Genomic DNA, 19,451 nt, shown 5'->3' with positions numbered 1-19,451 from the left:
CTCACAAGATTGGTAGCAAAGCTAGTATTTTACTCAAATTTGTTTAAAAAAAGCTCTGAACTCACTCCGTTGAGGTAGCATATCAACTTGCTGATATTTGGTATTCTTCAATCCTCCCATCTTCTTGAGTTTTGCCAGGAATGTTTGGGACTCTTTTCCTCGTGTGGGTGTTTCGTGACCATCAGACTCATCAAACACGCTGTCTTCTTCTGGGAGAAAAAACACATCAATAAAATGAATAAGGGGATTAAACCACCACTTTTGAGCATTTCCCCTTCATATCACAATTATAACTCATGATGAATGTAACGGAGGTGCAGTGGTTAGCACATTGCGCTAAGAATCCGGCGGCCTCAGTTAATTTCTTGGTTATGGCGAACATTAGTGGTGATATCTGACCTGGTCCTGGGCCTCCTAAGCTTCACCAACCTGGACTGATCAGCATGGTGAAGTGTGGTCAACCTTCGGTCAGTGGGAGATCGCTCATTCTCTTCTCTTGCTTTCATCTTCTGCAAGTGACCTTTCGCCAGTCATCCTTATTGTCAATTCCCGAGTTAAAAACCTTCCCCCTCTCCTCTGTCGACGACGTACCACACCTTTTTATAGTCTAAACATTGACACCGTTTAAGTGTGGCATCTTGAGATGTGGTTGCATTTCGACGATTGGGTCTCAAAATTTGTGATATGGCGGCCCCCTCGTCAAACCGCCGCTCGCTCCACCCCAGGTTACTAAAGCCAAAATATAGAGATCACATGCTCACATCTCTAGTCAATGCAGTGTAAGGCATTTGTTTCATGTTGTATATAAAAAAATTGTTGTCAAGCACATTTTACATTTATCCTGGTCAGTATCCATGCCTGCACCCCCATTGAATCACCAACTTAGACGTTATACAAATCAACTTTTTGTTGTTTTGTGTTGTCAATCAACCACCAAGACCAACATAAGAGAGGAAGGCCTTCATCCAGCAATGGATTGACATAGCGGCTGGAAATGTTCTATGTTTTGTAATTTAAAATGTTATGCATTTTTCAGTCAGGATATCTGGTGATGATAATTATTAATGACTATGCTTGTTTAGCCAGGAAAGCCTAACCGAGTCTCAAGTCTTTTCAGGAGGGTCCTGCCAAGTCTTCGCAGGAGAGGGTCCAATGGGTAATCCAAATTGAGTCAGATGCAGATACTTTTTAAGGATTGGTATTTTGGCCAATACCAGTTACATTAAGGGTTGTTTATGGGAGGAAGCTGCAGAATCTGGAAGCAACCCATGTGGAACAGGAGCTCTTACACTGAAAGGCACCCAAGTCAAAAATTGGAACCCAGACCATATTTAGCTGCGAAGCACAAGTGTTACCACTGCACCACCCTGCCGCCTTGTGTGAAACAAGAAGCCCCACTCACCCATCTTCTCCTTGTCGCTGTACTTGCTCGTGTTGCTGTTGTCACTGTAGAGGGGGCCTGCAGTGGGGTGCGGCTTGCAGCTGTGGTACTGGGCGTCCAGCGTGTTCACCACCACATAGATCAGCTGCAGCACCACCTTGCATGTGTCCGGCTCCTTGTAGGGGTACTAAAAAGGTAATGGTACAGATGCGGCCCGATAATAGCTCGCTCCCATCACTGCTAGCGGAAGGGAGCAAAATATATAGAGGATATTTCATCTCCTCTTCTATGGTAACCAGATGTGTTCGAAGAGGGGGGCACACCCACACTTTACTCTACCACACACGGCCTGCCGAACAACTGTGGTGTATTCATTTACAATGCTGAGTGGATTTTATCAACTTGCATACAAGAGGGAACAATACAACACAGAATAGATGAGCGGAGTGTACCATGTTAAACAATTTCCGCTGGGTTCCCTGCCTGAGCTATGGGAATAGTTCTCCATGAGTGACATTTCCAAAAGAGTACAATCTAAACCAGTGGTGTAGTTTGGTTAGCACGGGCCCTGGTGCAAGGAAAAAAATCGGGGCCCATTCCCCAATTTTTAACCCCCTACTTCTACGTCGCCTGGAACCTGGGCCCCTACGGCTCGTCGGCCCCGGAGTGCAGTTGCACCGCCTATACCTGACATAGCTACGCAAACGTCCTTCAAGCGAACAGGCAGATCGGGAGAACCGGGAGAGCGCACCTTGTAGAGGATGACTATGAGAGTACGGAGCCAGAGCTGCCGCGTGTGCGGATGCAGGGACCAGAGCGAGCAGCGCGGCGGCTGCTGGAAGTAGTGGCGCAGCTGAGGGCAGGCACCATACTTCAGCACTTGCAGCACGAGTGGCAGCAGCTGCCGGCCCAGGCTGATGTTACAGTCGAGCACCTGTGCAAGCACACAGCGCCGGCGTTTAAGTACACGGAGAACAGTTAGCTCCGTCATCATCCATGCTTAATCCACTGCTGGATGTAGTGCACCGCGATGCCATGTCAGTCAGAGAGGTTGCTTGACAGCACTTCACCACACTGGGCAGTGCAGGTTGGTGAGGGTGAGTGTGCCCTGGAACTAGGTAGACAAACAAAGAAGAGTGTCCCACGTAGATTTCGCTGCGTGGCTCAGGAAACGTCTGTGCCACCCTGATTAAACCCTGCACCCCAAAAACGTCGTACATCTCCATAAAATCTCCATCCAGGGTACCTGCGCAATGCCGGTCATGAAGGCATTAAAGCAGGTGCTGCTGCGCATCTTATTGGGAGCCACCATGAAGCAGCCCTCCTGCTGGTCGTAGCCCAGCAGCACGTGCAGGTGTCTCTTGACGGTGTTGAAGGCCTTGGCGGATGACACGTCGGTCTCCGAGGTGCTGCGTTCCTTGGCCATGAACTTGGTAAGCACCGTGATGAGGTGGTGCACGGTCTGATGGTCGATGCGTGCGTCCTCCGGGAGGGGGTCCAAGATGGTGATGTCGTCTCCCACTGCCAGGTTGCCACCTGGAGTTTTGTTTAAAAAAAAAAATTACAACTGGAGCTGCTCGTGCCACAGGTACATACCCCAGACACAGGGCACGTGTACCAAAAACAGGGCATGTACACTATAAATAGGGCACTTGCACCAGATGCAGGGCAGAATTTTTTATATCATATATAAATAAAGCCATTGCAATGTAACTCTCCACTACGAAACTCTACCCAAAAGTAATTTATTTTGAGAAACATAAAAAAAATCCAGTGGGGTAGTTGACATGTGAGAATAATTACAATGCAAATGAGTGTGACAATGTGGAACATAACATCCAATGTGTTTTTTATGGATACTAAAAAAACACAATCTTTAGACGATTTGTTCCCTGATGTATACTTTGGTAGAATGAAAACTTTTGAATACGATAAAATGTCGTTTCTTCCAGCTCTGGGAGCTGTGATTGTTCCCATACCCCTGTGTGGACCCAACATTAACCGAATGCTCTGCTCAGTGCTCTGCTAATCAATTGGCTTTAAACAAATTATATTCACATATCAATTAAGTCACTGACAAAATGCACACACCTGATGATTGGTCAATCACTAAAATCTGCATCATAGCCCGTCAGAAGGACTAGAATTGTGAAACACTGTGCAAATTAATTGATTGCTCGACTGAAATTCAGTACCCGGATTAATTTAGTTTGAGGATTAATACTTGGTGTGTTCTGGCAGCCATATATTTGTCATCATCATCATCATCAGCAGCAGCAGCAGCAGCAGCAGCTTCACATGTCATGGTTGATGTCAGGGATGACTGTTGTTAGGTCTTTGTGAGTGATGGTGTGACTCATACCAGGTAAAACATGCTTAATCATCTCCCCAAGTGATGGAGCAGACTGCTGATGGCGAGTGATCCGTAAAGCTGCGATGATAAAAAATATATGAAAAAAAAAAGTAAAATGAAATATAAACATCGCAGTTCACTCTATAAATCACATCATGTAGATGTACTGTAGAATAATTTCAAACTGAAATGTGAACCAGAACCTGAAAGAAAAAAACAAAGTTTCGAATTTCATGTTTCCAACAAATCATGTTAATAACACAATATAATGGTACAATCGGTCTTCTTCTGCATACATATAATGTGTCCGAATATCTTAATGTTAAATATATTTTTCTATCACGAAATAGCTCATGGAGCAGTTTTCTCTTTCATCGTTGTTTTGTGTGAAATATGATGCAACTATTGCGAATGACAACGGCTGAGTAGCCGACGAGACGGTGAGCGAACGATACTCAACGGAGCCTGTGTGTCAGGGTTTCCGGCAGCGAGTGTGTCCTCTTGGACTCCGACGGCTTCTTCACGCTGTTGCGGAGCGAGCGCACACTCTTCTGACGATTGCGGGCGAAGCGTGCACGCTTGATTTTCCACATAGCCGCGTCGCTCATGTTCACCACGTTCGTTCGCACCGTCGAGATGGCTGTCGTTCAAAGATGACGCATTCAAAAAATAATAATCGTCATAATCATGCTGAATATGTAACGTGCAGTTTCCCATCATTCTCAAAGAGAATAAAACAGGGGCACAGGAAAACACAGACAAGCAGGAAGGCAAAACAAACTGGCACCACAAATTTCTCAATCTCTTTGATCCTAAAAGAGTAAGTTTGGTCAACTTCATTCATGAGTTCTAGATTTGAAGTATTCATTAATGAGCATTTATAAAACACAAAAAAAATTTCTAGACGGCAAATTGCACGATTTTTAACATTGCTTCAGTACTCCCATCATACCTTACATGTCATGTGACATCACGACACTGCATGTGTAATGCACACAGCACAAGGTGGACTGACGCAATCGAAAGCCTAAGTCTCAAGACTCTTTTTCAGGAGGGTCCTGCCAATTTTTAGTCGGGGGTAATGTTTAGACGTGTAATCCCAACTGAGTAATTTGCAGGTAATATTTTTTTAATTGCAATATTTGGCCAATCGCAATTAAACTGTGTTTTTTTGCTTTCGGAGAAAACCAGAGAATCGGGAGACAACCCATGCAAATCCCACATAGAAAGGCATCTGTGCCAAAGTTCAAACCCGGGCCTTTCTTGCTGTGAGACACAAGTGTTACTCCTGTGCAACCAACTCTACCACCCAAAACGCTTCTTCTGCTTCTTCCCTTGCACTGCTCCACTTTGGAATTCCCTCCTATCATCTCTTTGCCCAAGCTCCAGCTCGATTCAAGACATGTGTTAACTCTTATTGAAATTTTGGTTGTGCTATTTGTTGCCGACCGCATGACGTTTTGGGCCTGGTGGCACTCACTGGTGGGAAAGGGGAACTCCTTGTTGCAGTCCAGGTGGAGCTGAGCCTCGAGTGACAAGGTGTCGAAGCGATTGACAAAAAACTCCCAGCTGAGTGCGGGGATGTCCGGCCGCACGTTATGCAGGAGCAGCAACTTGCTGAGGATGGTGGGCCGGTCCTTCACCACCGTGTCAAACTGGAAGTCCATGCATGCGCACAGGCACTGTGCAACAACCAAACCAAACAGATATTACAGTGCAGAATAGGCCAGTGAGTCCAGGTCGACCACGAGCATCTTCAGCAGATAGATAAATCCTTCTATGAAGAGCCCAGACAACCTTCTCTTAGTGGAAAGTCACTCGTTCTCTTCTCCTGCTCCCATAGTTTGGAATTCCTTTCTATACGCCATCTGTGCTGTCGACTCCTTGCTCCTGTTTAAGACCAAGCTCAAGACTGTGCTCTTCCCCTTTGCCTATAACTGTCGGACACTCTCGAAACTAAATATGACCACTGTTTCTATACAGCATCTTGAGATGCGCTTGCATTTAGATACCATATAGATCCACATTCAGTTTAACACGTAGGCTTTCGCGACCAATATTATTCATAATATAGGTTTTTGGGTCAGATCGCGTTATTTATAAATGTGTCGTAACTCTCCACCACTCGACACAGCCAAACAGTAAAAAATGTGTCACGTTTTTCAAAGGACAAAATAATTCACTTCTTTAGCCCACCGGTGTGTTGAAGAGAGAATCAACAGCATTTTAAATTTGAGTAGTACGACGTTTCACTGGTAATTACAATCAGCTTCATCGGGCAAGAATGGTGAAGCTCTCCTGTTGCTCCAGGTCTAAAATGAGCAGCAGCGGGGTGACGTCATCATTCAATTCAATCTGGTGCAGTGATTCGAGGCAAAGAGGGGGATGGTATTATAATTATATAGATTGGTAATCATTCAATTGTTATTCATTGGTATTTGTTTCCCTTATAAGGAACTGTAATTGTATGTATTTAATAATACGCTTCCAGGCTGCACTAAGCCTGTAGCTGTCAGAGCGATTGAAGTGATTTCTGTTTCTCTCAATTTCAATGGATTCTCTAATTAGTCTTGGCCAGTAATAATTAGTTTTACACAACACTTCAACATTATCAAAATCAATTGAGTGTCCTTGTTGACAAGCATGCTCTGCTACTGCCGACAGTTGTGTTTGAGATAATTTAATGTTTCTTTGGTGTTCTTTTAGTCTTACGCTGATGTTGCGTCCCGTCTGTTCAATATAGCATCTGCCACATAAACAATTAATCCGATACACACGTTCTGTTGATAATTTAGGCAATTCGTCTTTAGTGCCAGATACCAGTTTTTGAATTTTGTGTACTGTACCAAATTTTACTTTAATGTTTTGCTTTTGCAAAACCCGGGCTAATTTGTCAGTTACTCCTGAGCTGTATGGTATTTTAATTGTTTGAACAATCTTATCGCTTTCAGCAGTGTTGCTTTGCGTTCGTGATTTGGCCTTCAGTGCTCTGTTAATGTGAGCATTATTGTAGCCATTCTGTCTTAGTGCTTCTTTAACATGTTTAATCTCTCTCACTAGACTCTCACCATCTAACATTGTTTTAGCCCGATGTATGAGTGTTTTGATAAGAGAGGATTTCCGCATTGTCATTTTATTAAACTATATGAGGATACATTGAGTCTTGGCTTGTGATTTTACATTGTCCCAAACACTTATTTAATAATATAAATTACTTCAGAATACAGCACTTTCGTACGTGCTCTTTGCCCATATTTTGTTAAAAACACAGGTGAAAACCCTTCCTAAGCTGGTGTATAGCTCTACACTTTGACGGTGAAAGGCAGATCAGTCAATGGTTCTTTGGAAAACCGGGCAAGTGGGAAGCTACACACCTGCAGGGCGGAGCGCTTGATGGTGTCAAGCTGGAGTTGAGCGCTGGTGCTCACAGCGGGGCTCACGTCCTCCACGGCTGCCAGGTAGCAGCAAAAGGCGTGCGCCATCGAATACTTGAGTGTGTGGCTTTTGGCTGTCGCAGCCACGTCCAGGAAGCGGCACAGCACCGCCACCTTCTCCACTGCCGGTGCAGAGTGGAAAGTGGGTAAATGCTCGTGGAAAAATTTGTCTAATGGGTCACTCCACATCAACTCAACCACGTAAAATCCAGGAAGCTTCCCACCTCAATTTTTATACTTTGCATATATTTGGTGCAGTTGAAGATGCATGTCAGCTATAAAGCTCGGCCACACGTTTAAGCTCAATTACGAATAATTTCAGAGATTTTTCCCTTTTTGGTATTATTGTGATGCTTAGGGCCTCAAATACTGAGTAATCTGTCTCATTATTCCAATGATATGCAAAAAGTTAATGAATGCAATTTACAGATATCTAAATGACAGGTCAAACTGTACATAAAAAGCAGGATCCTGTAGACTTTTCTACGTGTGCAATACTAAACTGATAATAATAATTAGGAATGGGACAATTCCATGAAAGCCGAATGTAATGGAATCTCCATTTCAACTGAGCTTCCCAGTCGGCCCACCTGCTTCGAAGCGCACTTTCCACTCCTTGCTGTTGAAGCTGCGCTCAATGATTCCCCAGAAGACGTCGCCGCCGTGCGGCAATGACAGTGTGTGCAGCAGCAGCGGCGCCGCCACCGCAGGAAGCTGCGAGAACTCCGTCTTCATCACCTGCCACAGGCTGTTCACGGCACCAAGCAGACTTCATAAGTATGAACCTGATCTAACCAATGATGGGGAAAGGCCTTCCCAAGCAATCAACATTTCCTATGGTCCAGCTTCTGCGCATGACATGATTTAATGGTTCCATTTCCGTGATGGACATGCACGGTGCGAAAGAAGTTCAACAAACATACATATACCCTCAGGCATACCACTTCCTCGTAAGTCTCGGCCACTGGCAATCATCCCTTCTACTGATGTGTTCTGCCCAAGACAAACTACTTTTATTATCAGTCAATCTAATCTCTCTAACTTGGCCATGCCCTCTAATCCATGTGTTGTGCATTTCTCAATGTCGGTTCCATTTTTTTGTCAATGTTCATGAATATGTGTAAGAAGGGAGCACACAACACTCATTCAAACTCACTCCTTTAGGCACATTTGTATGTTTCTGTTCATTATTGACAAGAGGGTAGACATTCTAACAAAGGAAAGTTGAAATATCGACAAGCTAGGAAGAAAAGAAAGCACACTGTTTTAAAGACAAAGTTATTACATGATCGAAAAACAAAACAAAATTTACTTCCTTCGAGTGATCCATATTGGCAGTGCTATAAAGCAAATAGCAAACTACTTTTCAAATAATATAGTGGAAACATATTTTATAAAATACCTTCCTTCAAAGAAAACGTGTGGTGAAAAGTGACGCCTCCCCGAAACATTTCTACTATATATGTCTTGACAAGTATCCCTTTTTCTGTATCTAACCAGAATGTTAAATATCGAACGGCACTGTTTATGACAGTGGTGAAGTTGTAACAAAGTCCAAGTGACTTCCTGCTTAAACGATCACTGAGGTGGTGCTCATCCCCTGTTTAGAGCCCAGAGCCAGTGGTGAAACTTCCACATTCCTATGGAAGGGCCAAGTTTATGTTCATTTCATCAGAAAGTGGTGCTCATATTAGTGACTCTGAAGGGATTACAGGTCAAGTCAAATCCCCAACCAGGATTTGAACTGGTGACATTCTGTCTGCGAACCGCTCGCTCTCCTGCTGAACCACCTGGCCGGGTGAGGTTTTATGGATCAGTGCGAATTACCTTGGGATAAGCATGCAATCCTGAATGTAGGCAAGGAAATGTGGATGCGCATTCTTGGCTTGGTACAGGACGCCCCCGCGCAGGCACAGCACCCGCAGGCAGTTGAACATATTCACCAGGATGTCTGGGTCCTCAAACTTTTTAATTTCCTGCAAAAATGTTTGCAAAGACAATATATCAAAATATGTACGACTATTATGAAGCCCACTTCTGATGGAACTTTCACTCAATGTATTGTCATGATTAAATTCAAGAAACGTTCCTGTTTTATTTAACAGTGGACAATGGTAGCATCTCTATTGGCTGGAGGGGTCATGTGAACACACTACAAACAAAATACATGAATACAAAACTAACCATTTTATACACTTATTGCGTGTGTAGTGACTTATATGGAGTCACTATGGTGTTTAGCGCCAGCTACTGTCACAAGAGTGAAACTGTACGTCTTCAGTCTCTCTCTGGCACCAGAGTGGATATGGCATGGAAGCGGGCCCTCGGGGGCATAGTTCTGGTGATGGTCGGAGAGAGAGCAAGTGAGAACGTGATATTCTGTGTGAACCCGAGAGGGCACGTGACCGGGGCAGGGTAGCAAGGGGGCCCGAAAGGGGGCTCGAGGGACACGTGATATGGCCCCGAGAGCGATCGAGGCTCTCTATTGGAATGGAACCCGTCGGTGCTACGTCTCTTCGATCCTCGGTCTTCGATGTTATGCTCGGCATCGTGGGTCAGGCAGTGTGTTACTGACTGACCCGGTTATGTAGTTACCCCGTTGTGGTCTAGTTAACCGTGCAGTTATCACCTAGCTGTAGAACCAGTGTAGTTACCCTGTTGGGGTATTGTAATAAACGTGTTACCTCCAACTCCAGTGTGTGCCTCCGTATAACACACTACACATGCATTGTGAGATTTAAAAAAATCAACATGAATCACTTCAGCGATGTATTGTTTCACCTTAAGTGCTTACATTTTCTAGACAATCCTTTCACATCCATGTGTTTTTCAATCATATGGCACCCTGGAGCCAACTACATTTAAAACTTAGTTTTATAAACTTGGCCAGTTGTGAGAATAGGTTTTCCCCTTTTTATTGGCAACAGGTGTTAAGATGTTAAAACACCAAACTGAAACCTTTAACAAGAAATCATGTCTGCATTAATCACAATACTTGTGGTCAGAATGCAAACAAAAAACGTACTCTGATAATATATGCATTGTCTTTGAAACTGATTGGTCCGCACCAGAGACAGCTTTCTTTCGACCTGGTGTTTGCATTCTGACCACAAGTATTGTGGTTAATGCAGACATGATTCCTTGTTAAAGGTTCCAGTTTAGTGTTTTAACATCTTAACACAGCTGTTTTGTTGCCAGAAAAAAGGGGAAAACCTATTCTCATATTTTTGTACTGGCAAAGGAGGTCCCATGATGTAAATGCTCACCCCGCCAGTTTTATTTTTATAAACATTTTCAGAATAAATGAATGGAGAATGGCCCTTGATATTTCTTGTGTAAGATTTATATTTTCCAGATACTGCCACCACATGGCAGCAGACAACGCAAATAATCACCAAATTATTTGTTTATCCTGTGTGTGTGTGGCCTGCAAACAAAACCTACATTCGCTGACATGAAACAATATAGGAGCTGGCCACAGGAGGGCATCATCGGCGGGTCCTGAGGACAGACTGGGCCCAGTGTGAAAGGGTTCAGGAACCATTAAATAATCATTAATCTGAGTGCGTGCTTTGACTTTTCCATCCATTCAGCTGTCCTTCTCCCTCCGCATGAAGGGGGTACCTGCAGCAGAGTGAAGATGAGCTTAAGGGTGACAGGAAGCTGCTGCAGGTTGAACTTGAGCTCCCCTTTCTTCTTGTTTTCTTGTCCAGACTCCTTCGGTTCTGCTTTACCAGCTGGATAGAGCACAATAACGGGATGCAGATTTATTTTGGGTACCCATCAACAAACAACACTGAGACACGTGCCGCCGTTTCACATTTCAAAAGAATCCAAGTTTGTATGTTAATGTTGCGGCTAACGTAACCTCAGTCAACTGTGTGAGGTCATCACCTGATGGATTCTCTGTCAGGTCCGCTTTTCTGCCATCCTGCTTCTCCTCTCCCTCGCCCCTGGCTGACAAATTGGGCGTGCGCAGCAAGAGGCTCTCCTCCAGGCTTTCCGGGGTCTCCTGTGAGCGCACATCACCAATACAAGCATTAGAAAAACCACCAATGTGAGACAGACAGAATACAGCCTAAAGCTATTTTACTGAGATAGACACACATTACTGTTTGCATCTTCTATTTTATGTATATCAAAATTACATCGTAATGACTTATTTATGTAAAACATGTTTAAATCCACATTTTTGGAGAAAAACTGAAAAAATTATAAAACTGTCAGAAATAATTTCCACTTTTTATCTAAGTAAACTGACTTTTCGATCACCGTGTACAACGCACCCAGAAAAAGACTGTGGATGTAATAAAAATATATATTTCCAGATTTAACATTATAAGAGCCATGATGCCCCATCACATCCATCTACAATTAACACTAAGGGACAATTCCTAGAAGCAATTAATGTACATGTGCACCCCTTTTGTCAATCCACTGTTAGACCATGAAGGTCACTGTGGTTATTTTACCATACTTCGCCACGCCGGTCGGGATGGTGAATGCGATTCAACGCTGAGCGTAAAGCCCGAGCCGGTTCTTACGGAAAGGATTGTCTCGTCGTTGGGCAGGAGGAGCTCGAGCAGTTGGAAGGAGAGCTGGTAGAAGAGGGCGCTAGCCTGGCACAACGAGCACTCGGGCACTGCGCGGTCCTCTCCGCGGCATGTGTGCGTGCCTCCCCACGGCGCCTGCAGCACGCTGTCCAGCAGGCACAGGATGTCCCGCGGTAGCTGGTGCTCCAGGCCCAGCACGATGCCCTCGTCCTGCAGCTCCATCTGCAGCAAAAACAGATAAAGTGCAGACGTTGAGTCATCGGTATGTTTTGTCTTTCTAAACACAGTTGCTGAGCACAAGGCCCATGGGCCCAAACTGTCAAGTGTCCAGAAAGAGCACGACCAAAGTTGTAATAGAAAACAGTTAACATGTTAATTTAATTGAGCAATGAGGGAATTCCAAAGTAGGGAAGAAGCAGAAAGAGAATTGTTGTGACCTGCAGTGTGGTGATTGATCACAGTATTGATGAGATCAAACATTCAGTCTGGTAGATATAGCCCTCAATATGGCAACAGTAACCATGGTGGTAGTGATAAAAGAGTTATACTGGTAGGAACGAAGTGGACCAGACCACCAATAGATTATATCGTCCGACCGTTTGTCCGTCCGTCCGTCCGCGTCCGTTTGTCCGTCCGTCCGTCCGCGTCCGTTTGTCCGTCCGTCCGTCCGCGTCCGTTTGTCCGTCCGTCCGTCCGACAAGATGGCCGCCCGCTCCCCCTGCGCGTGTGTGTGTGTGTGTGCGTGTGTGTTTGCGTGCGTGCGTGTGTGTGCGTGTGTATGCGCGTGTGTGTGCGTGTCTGTGTGTGCGTGCGTGTGTGTTTATGTGTGACTGTGTGCGTGTGTGTGCGTGCGTATGTGCGTGCGTGTCCGGCCCACTCGAGCGGCGTGATGAATGGGCGCTATTGGGCTTCGGATCGTTATTCACGGCGAACTGGAAGCGTAGCAACACAACTTCATTACGTGTGCGTGCGTGCATGTATGTGTGTGTGCGTGCGGTGTGTGTGCGTGTGTGTGTGCGTGTGTACGTTTATGCGCGTGTGTGCGCGTGCGCGTGTGTGTGCGGTCGATATCCCTGTACCGGTATTAGTATTATTCCTACCAGCCCACCCCGCAGGGTCCTGTTTATAAGGAGGCAACTGAATGACTAAGTGAGTGACTGGAGTGAATTACCGAGTGTTGGGTAATGAATGGACCTGACTGCTTTACGTTGACTTCTATCAAGTGCCGTGAGAAAGAAACTCTCCGCAGCCAATGAGCAACAAATACGCATATCACCTATTCAGTGGAAACAAGACGAAAGCCTTCACAGAGGGCTCCTGTCGAGTGTTTTTCAACACAATGAATATCGTAAAGAGCACTGGCGGAGCCATTGGGGGGGGGTGGAGCGGCAAGTGCCCCCCCAATGATCCGATCGAAATCCCTAATTTCGATCGGATCATTGGGGTTTATTAGTAATACATCGGCATTTGGCAACCTTCACTGCCACTCTGTAGCATATTATTACGTGCCAGGGATTCTATGAGATGATAGGACAATAGTCTGAGTCCATAATTGGCAATAAGTAACGGCAAAGCAGTTATAAGTGACTCAGAATCGGCATCACGCTCGCTGAAGGCATACCTTCAGCGAGCGCGATGCTAATCACTCACGGTTCGAATTCGACCCACGATCGATGGCTGCGCCATCGACGCACAAGCGTCGAATAAAAAGCAAGGGACAAGTCCTTACTTGCTAACAACTCTTCTATCATTTTTCATCGCTGGAGGGGTTGCCCCCCCCTACCTGAAAATCCTGGCTCCGCCATTGGTCAAGAGGCCAACGTATATCGAAACATCAATCTCACGATATGATTAGCAAAGTGGAATAAAAATCTATTCAGCATTGTCTTTGGGTCTCATGCGAATGCGTGGGCTCACCTGCTTGAGGATGAGGTCCATCATGAGGATGTAGCAGGAGAGGTTGAGGTCCTCGTCGTCAGTATCGTAGTCAGCTGTCTTGCCCGTGGCCTGGCCCTGGGTCCGCACGGGGCTGCGGAATGGGCTCCTGAAGGGGCTGCGGAACGGGCTGCGGAACGGACTGTGGAAGGGGCTCGGAGCATTCAGCTGGCCTCTCCTTCCCGGGTCTGACAACACGCTCACCTGCGAAGACATCACGTACTGTGCTCAGGTCCTCAACGTGGCCAGTTTTCCCAGCCCATACATATGTAGTAACGTTAAGGGTGTTACTATGGTCATAAGAGTGCTAATGTGCGTCTGGAACCTCTCTCTGGGGCCAGAGTGAGTACGGCATGCGAACGGGCCCTAGGGGGCATAGTCCTGTTGACGGTCTGAGAGAGGGCAAGTCAGGACATGGTAGTCTGAGTGAACCCGAGAGGGCACGTGACCGGGACAGGGTAGTGAGGGGGGCCCGAGGGGGGCTTGAGGGACGCGCGATGCTCGGCCGAGATCCTTCGGGAAAGGTCTCGAAGGGGGTGTGGCCGAAGGCGGAGCGAGGCCACGCTCAGGAGCATAAAGGGGCAGTCCCTAGAGTGTTCTTGGCTGTTCTCTGGAATCATCCCTCGGTGCTACGTCTCTTCAATCTTCGGTCTTCGCTCGGCATCATGGGTCAGTCAGAATGTTACTGACTGACCCGGTAATGTAGTTACGCTGTTAAAGTAGTGTAGTTACCCTGTTAGGGTCGAGAGTGTGTACGTTTATCTAGTTATCCCTGTTGGGACTGCGAAATAAACGTGTTGCTTCTAAGTCAAGTGTGTGCCTCCATGTTCAACACGAAAAATATATTAATAAAAAAGTCTCCCAATGCTATCATAACTCTGCTAACATGTATTGTCATAAAATGAATACATTTACATATTTTTCAGAGCAGTGCATACATTTGTCAGAAAATGGCATGCAGAAGCAGATGTATGTTGAACTTCTTTAGCACTGTACGTAGCCAAACATGCTAATCAGATATTACAGTTACCTCTGAGAGCTCTTCAAATGAACCTGGCTCACACAGTAGAGGGCAGCACTTTCCCACTAGCCTTGCTAATAAGATTAATGTGCAATCGCTTGATGGTCAAACCAATATTTTGAATTCTCAGAGCTGAATTCAAAACCAAGATCTCAGCGTTGCCAGCCAAGAACTCTGCCCTTTGCTCTGCACACTTTCATCAAATTGGCATATGACGTGCCAAAGTAACAAAACAAGACATAGCTTACTCTGCGATGAGCCAGGCTGCCTGCAAGCTCATTGGCTCGAGCCTTGCGCTGACTGGCCAACTCCTGGATAGAGTGCACTCCGTCGCAGAACATGCCGATGAGCAGCTGCAGTGGCACCACGATGTCCAATTCTGACAGGACCTAACCACAGCAGGCACAACAAAATATACACTAAAAACATGCACTCGTATGGATTATGTAACGCGTTCCATCATGTGCTTATCCTCAGATGTTTTTAAATGCTAATTTGCATACATTCATTTTTGCTTTGGATTGTTTCTCAAAATTGTGAATTAACTTTGGATATATTTGGAAAATGTTCAAAAGGTGAAGTCTCTAACAACAAAATAACTTTATACTAGAGTTTCATTCATATCGTGCCCCCCACCCCTGTTATGGAGAGAAAGACAAAACTAATGTAAAAACTCTCAACCTCAGATGGAGAGTGCTTAAAACAAACGAAGGTGACAAGATGCCTGTGATAGCGCTGTGAGAAAACAAAGATGTGACTTGCAAACGTCACTTTAGATTCGCTTTGTTGAAACTCACGTGCAGCCAAAGCAGGGCTTGTTCTTGTGTGGAGGCAGAGTAACCGGTGAACCTGCAGCTGATGAAACCGAACATCTCCTCCATAGAGAATGGTAATGGGCACAGCTCGATGTCAAACATCTTGCTGTAAAAAAACATATGCACACACGACATCATGAACTGTCAAGAGAAGTTGGCTTGAGCAAGACATGTCGCTAGAAGATGATTGCAACTATTCAAGACTGGTGGTGACAGTTTGGGGTTCCCTTCATCCGACAGTGGATAGATCATGGCTGCTGTTGATGATAATGAGATGTATGCCAATTTATGAACAACCACATAGGAACATTGCCCCCTACTAAGAAAATTTGGCTGGACGCTCTGGAAAAGAGACTTGAGACAAAGTGAAATCCTGGGTAAACAAGAAAAATCTCATAAGAAATATCAAACCTTACTGGCTGTGTCAGGTGGTGGAGGGCTACGACACATTTATAGTTACGCGAGCTAACCCAAAAACCTTTATTATGGTCGTGAAAGCCTACGTGTTAAACTAAGCAATATATCGTCGTAGTAATAATAACAACACCTGAGCACTTCACGGAACTCCTTGATGTGGCTCTCAGGGACGTCGGTGCGGATTGCTTCCAGCCACTCGGGCATGATGCACTCCCACACTGGTTGCGTCACCACGTTGTAGGGGATGAGCGACAAGATGCGCGTGAGTCCCTCCTTCAACTGGCTCACCACGCTGCACGACTTATCCCAGTAGCCACCCACCTGATGACAGGCAAAAAGTGCGGTGTACGTTTATAATGTTCATCGCACACTTTTCAACCCTTTGAAAATATGAAATAAAACTACTCAATGTATTTTAAATGTGTTTTACTTGGGTGAGCGGTGACGCAGTGGCTAGAGTGCTTCCCATATTAATTTTATTTCTAGCCAGGGTTGCCATCAGTGGCGAGCGTTATCTGAACCAGTCCAAGTTGCCCCCTTCACAGTCCCTATGCCTGACGTGGCAAGGGAAGCCTTCATTCAGCGGTGTATTAGCGTGAGAAAAGTCATCATCATCACCGTTGATCATTGCATTGCTGCATGAAAACATCCCCAAGCCATCAACATCTCTCACGATCCTGCAATTTGACAATCAACCCAACATCGGCACACTGATTTTATCGTTAAATCTCCGTGGTGGCCATCCTCTCGGGCTCATTCCCTCCCATGGGCAAAAACAATGTTATGCAAATCACTAAACACGTTTCCGATTCAATCAATTTGGTATATGTTTATTTTTTTTACACAAGGCTATCACGTAGGTGCTATGTTCACATAGACTGCAATATATTCACAGTAGAGGGCGGTGATGTGATGTGTATTCCCAATTGAATAATTTATAGGTAATTATTATAATTTTCTACCATGATGCACACAATGGCCTACTCAATTACGTAAGGGGACGGTGAATGTCCACTGCAAAGCAGACAATGTGTATTTTTAATAAAGAGACATAATAAAAATAATAAACCCACATAAATAAGGATGGCCTGCTGTATTCAAACCGCGAGCCTCTACAGCAAGCAGCAAATGCACTACTGCTGGGCCGCGTCACCACTCCGAGTGCCTGTCAACGTTGGCTACACACCCGGGCAAACTCCATGGGCTTGGGCAGCAGGCACATGACCATGACGTCGAAGCGTGTCTCGCACACCGTCTTGAGCCACTTGGTGACGAACTGGGGTTTGAGCTTCTCCACCAAGCTGCCCACCTCGTCATCCACCATGTAGGCCGTCGAGTGGAACCACTGGAACACCATGCTCACAAGCCGCGACAGGCTCTCGGTAGGTGTGTTCTCGCTTGGGGTGCACAGGCTCAGCTGTGCGGAATGCAGTCATGTGACAAGGCTGCGTGTTAGCCGAGCGAGAAGTCCAACGTTTTGCGATGCTAGGATACAAAGGATATTTATATAAAGTGGTCATCAGACACGTAATGATTAAAATGTCACGATTCACCATGGCAATTTGAATCATGATTTGTCTCACTCTTATCGTTCCTTTTGCATTTTCTCTTGTTTGCTCTGTCTGATATTTATAGTTGTGTTCACTGCATTGACCTAAATGTCAAGTCAAGATATAATAACATTTTGTTGCATTAATCAGAAATGATCGATTCTTACAAGTGTATTGAAAGTGTAAACATCAGTTTTAATGGATGGGTTGTTTCTTGCCTCGGAGTCATCCTGTAGCCCAAATTCTTATGGAATTCTCTATTGTGCATAACTGACCTTTTCATCCTAGGGCCTTAAGCACCCAAGTTTGTTTCCTTAACCCAAGTGGAGCCAAGCGATGCTTAAGTAACATTTCACCGTTATTGTCCTGCTGCCATCAAAAAAACAAGTCTGCGTGCATTGAACATGCACGATAGTGATGTCACATGACACGCACCTTTTGCTGTCTAGAACCTTTGTATGTAACATCTTACCTATTAATGTCATTTTTTGTCTGTCTGTCTCTGCGTGTGTGTGTGTGCGCGCACACTCTCGAAAGATTTGGCTCTCAAACGGTGGGGTGTACGTAAAAAAGAAAAATATCCACGCCTTAAGCCCCACGGTGAACAAGCGCTATTCCGTTTTCCCATCCGTCAACTTTAAAATAGTTAAATTAGCGATTTAGTGTGATTTCTATTTATTTATTTACTTACTTACACACGCTCGACCATACCAACTCACATGCCTTCGGTGGAGGCGGGGGGGCCCTACCAAAAACGCATTCGGTGGGGGTGAAGGGGACATTTTCTTTCGCGTTAAAAATGCTATAAAAATACACAAAACGCTGAGGAAAATTCTTCACAGTGTCATGTCCCTCCTCCACCCCGATGCGTGCAGTTACTAGTATACAGTCGGTAGATGCTACTACTATAGGCCGTAGATATTACTTCAGAGCGGGCGGGGGGATCGTGGCTTGGTGGGGGGGGGGGGGTAGCGGCCCAGCCCCCAGCCTGCCAAGATGCCATCTCGGCCGGCTGGGCAATCTAGGTGAGGCCGGGGGCTCTGCACGGGACTCGGCCTCACCATGGCAATGTTAAGTACTTTTTTCTTGCTTCTTTCGCTAAACTCACGTTGACAGAAACCTATTATTTAAATAATCACCTTGTAAATATTACATTAATAATGTTTGTGTGCAGACAACTAATATTTCTATTTCTTGCTTCTTTTGCAAAACTCACGTACATAGAAACCTATTATTTTCATAATCACCTTGGAAATATTAGAATATTTTTGTTTGTGTGCTGACAACTAAGATTTCTAAATTTGCTTAATATATATTTATATATTTATTATTGTGTCTAAGTCCTTGTGTGCGTGGGAGTCCATGTGCGTGTCTGCCACGATGTGTGTATGTGCACATCCGTGTGTGTGTGTGTGTGTATCAGTCGATGTGTGTGTGTTAGTCAATGTGTGTGCATGGTCTGTGTGTGCCGACAACTAATATTTTAAAATTTGGTTAGTACATTTTAAAAATATATTTATGTGTGTGTCTAAGTCCATGTGTGCGTATGCCAAGTCACCACATGCCTAAACATCTTTTGTTCGGCCGGATCGAGGGGACTAAACGGTCCGTCTTCAACTGGCTCTTCTCTTGTGCTGGGCAACACTGCCCGGACCCTCCCGGGGTCCGGCCTTTTATCCTGCTCTGTGGCTTGCTCCGCCCTAGCCACGCCGCCCTTCCCGAACCTTCCACCAGGTTCTGGAAGGGTGACATCATTCCCCCACAGCCCCCTACCTGGGGGTTGGGGTTTTCGTTTCAAGATCCGTTTCCCCGGCTGACTGTTAGCCCCTTGGGCCATACTCCCCTGGTACTGGCTCAGCCCTACCGTGCAAGCACTTGCACGTAGGACGGTTAACATTCCCCCCGGCGCACAAATGTTGGTCACCTTGCGATTGCAAATCCGCTAGAACAGGAGGAGATGGCGGGAGGGATCCTCTTGGGACCCTCTAATAA

The 19,451-nt window shown here is 45.5% G+C and overlaps 1 protein-coding gene across 7 annotated transcripts in view; it reads right to left on the bottom strand.

Moving 5' to 3' along the window:
* Nucleotides 1–19,451, bottom strand: part of UNC79 (unc-79 subunit of NALCN channel complex) — a 53,786-nt gene that overhangs the window by 22,258 nt on the left and 12,077 nt on the right. For 4 of the 7 annotated variants that reach the window (XM_078864543.1, XM_078864546.1, XM_078864548.1 and 1 more), the window contains exons 15-32: nucleotides 17,096–17,326; nucleotides 16,040–16,230; nucleotides 15,475–15,598; nucleotides 14,926–15,066; nucleotides 13,639–13,860; nucleotides 11,713–11,943; nucleotides 11,063–11,180; nucleotides 10,793–10,905; nucleotides 8,996–9,144; nucleotides 7,759–7,916; nucleotides 7,109–7,290; nucleotides 5,215–5,416; nucleotides 4,195–4,374; nucleotides 3,744–3,812; nucleotides 2,628–2,917; nucleotides 2,133–2,315; nucleotides 1,403–1,568; nucleotides 66–209 (exon numbers count right to left, since the gene is read on the bottom strand). In XM_078864543.1, the coding sequence (XP_078720669.1) occupies nucleotides 66–209; nucleotides 1,403–1,568; nucleotides 2,133–2,315; nucleotides 2,628–2,917; nucleotides 3,744–3,812; nucleotides 4,195–4,374; nucleotides 5,215–5,416; nucleotides 7,109–7,290; nucleotides 7,759–7,916; nucleotides 8,996–9,144; nucleotides 10,793–10,905; nucleotides 11,063–11,180; nucleotides 11,713–11,943; nucleotides 13,639–13,860; nucleotides 14,926–15,066; nucleotides 15,475–15,598; nucleotides 16,040–16,230; nucleotides 17,096–17,326 (3,094 nt within the window). The remainder of the gene's footprint in view (nucleotides 1–65; nucleotides 210–1,402; nucleotides 1,569–2,132; nucleotides 2,316–2,627; nucleotides 2,918–3,743; nucleotides 3,813–4,194; nucleotides 4,375–5,214; nucleotides 5,417–7,108; nucleotides 7,291–7,758; nucleotides 7,917–8,995; nucleotides 9,145–10,792; nucleotides 10,906–11,062; nucleotides 11,181–11,712; nucleotides 11,944–13,638; nucleotides 13,861–14,925; nucleotides 15,067–15,474; nucleotides 15,599–16,039; nucleotides 16,231–17,095; nucleotides 17,327–19,451) is intronic. The other 3 variants (XM_078864545.1, XM_078864549.1, XM_078864547.1) reach the window with 2 other exon arrangements.

This window comes from Lampetra fluviatilis, chromosome 18 (genome assembly GCF_964198595.1).
Source record: "Lampetra fluviatilis chromosome 18, kcLamFluv1.1, whole genome shotgun sequence".
NCBI lineage: Eukaryota > Metazoa > Chordata > Hyperoartia > Petromyzontiformes > Petromyzontidae > Lampetra > Lampetra fluviatilis.
Note: the sequence above shows the minus strand (reverse complement) of the source record. Positions and strands in the feature narration are given on the sequence as shown.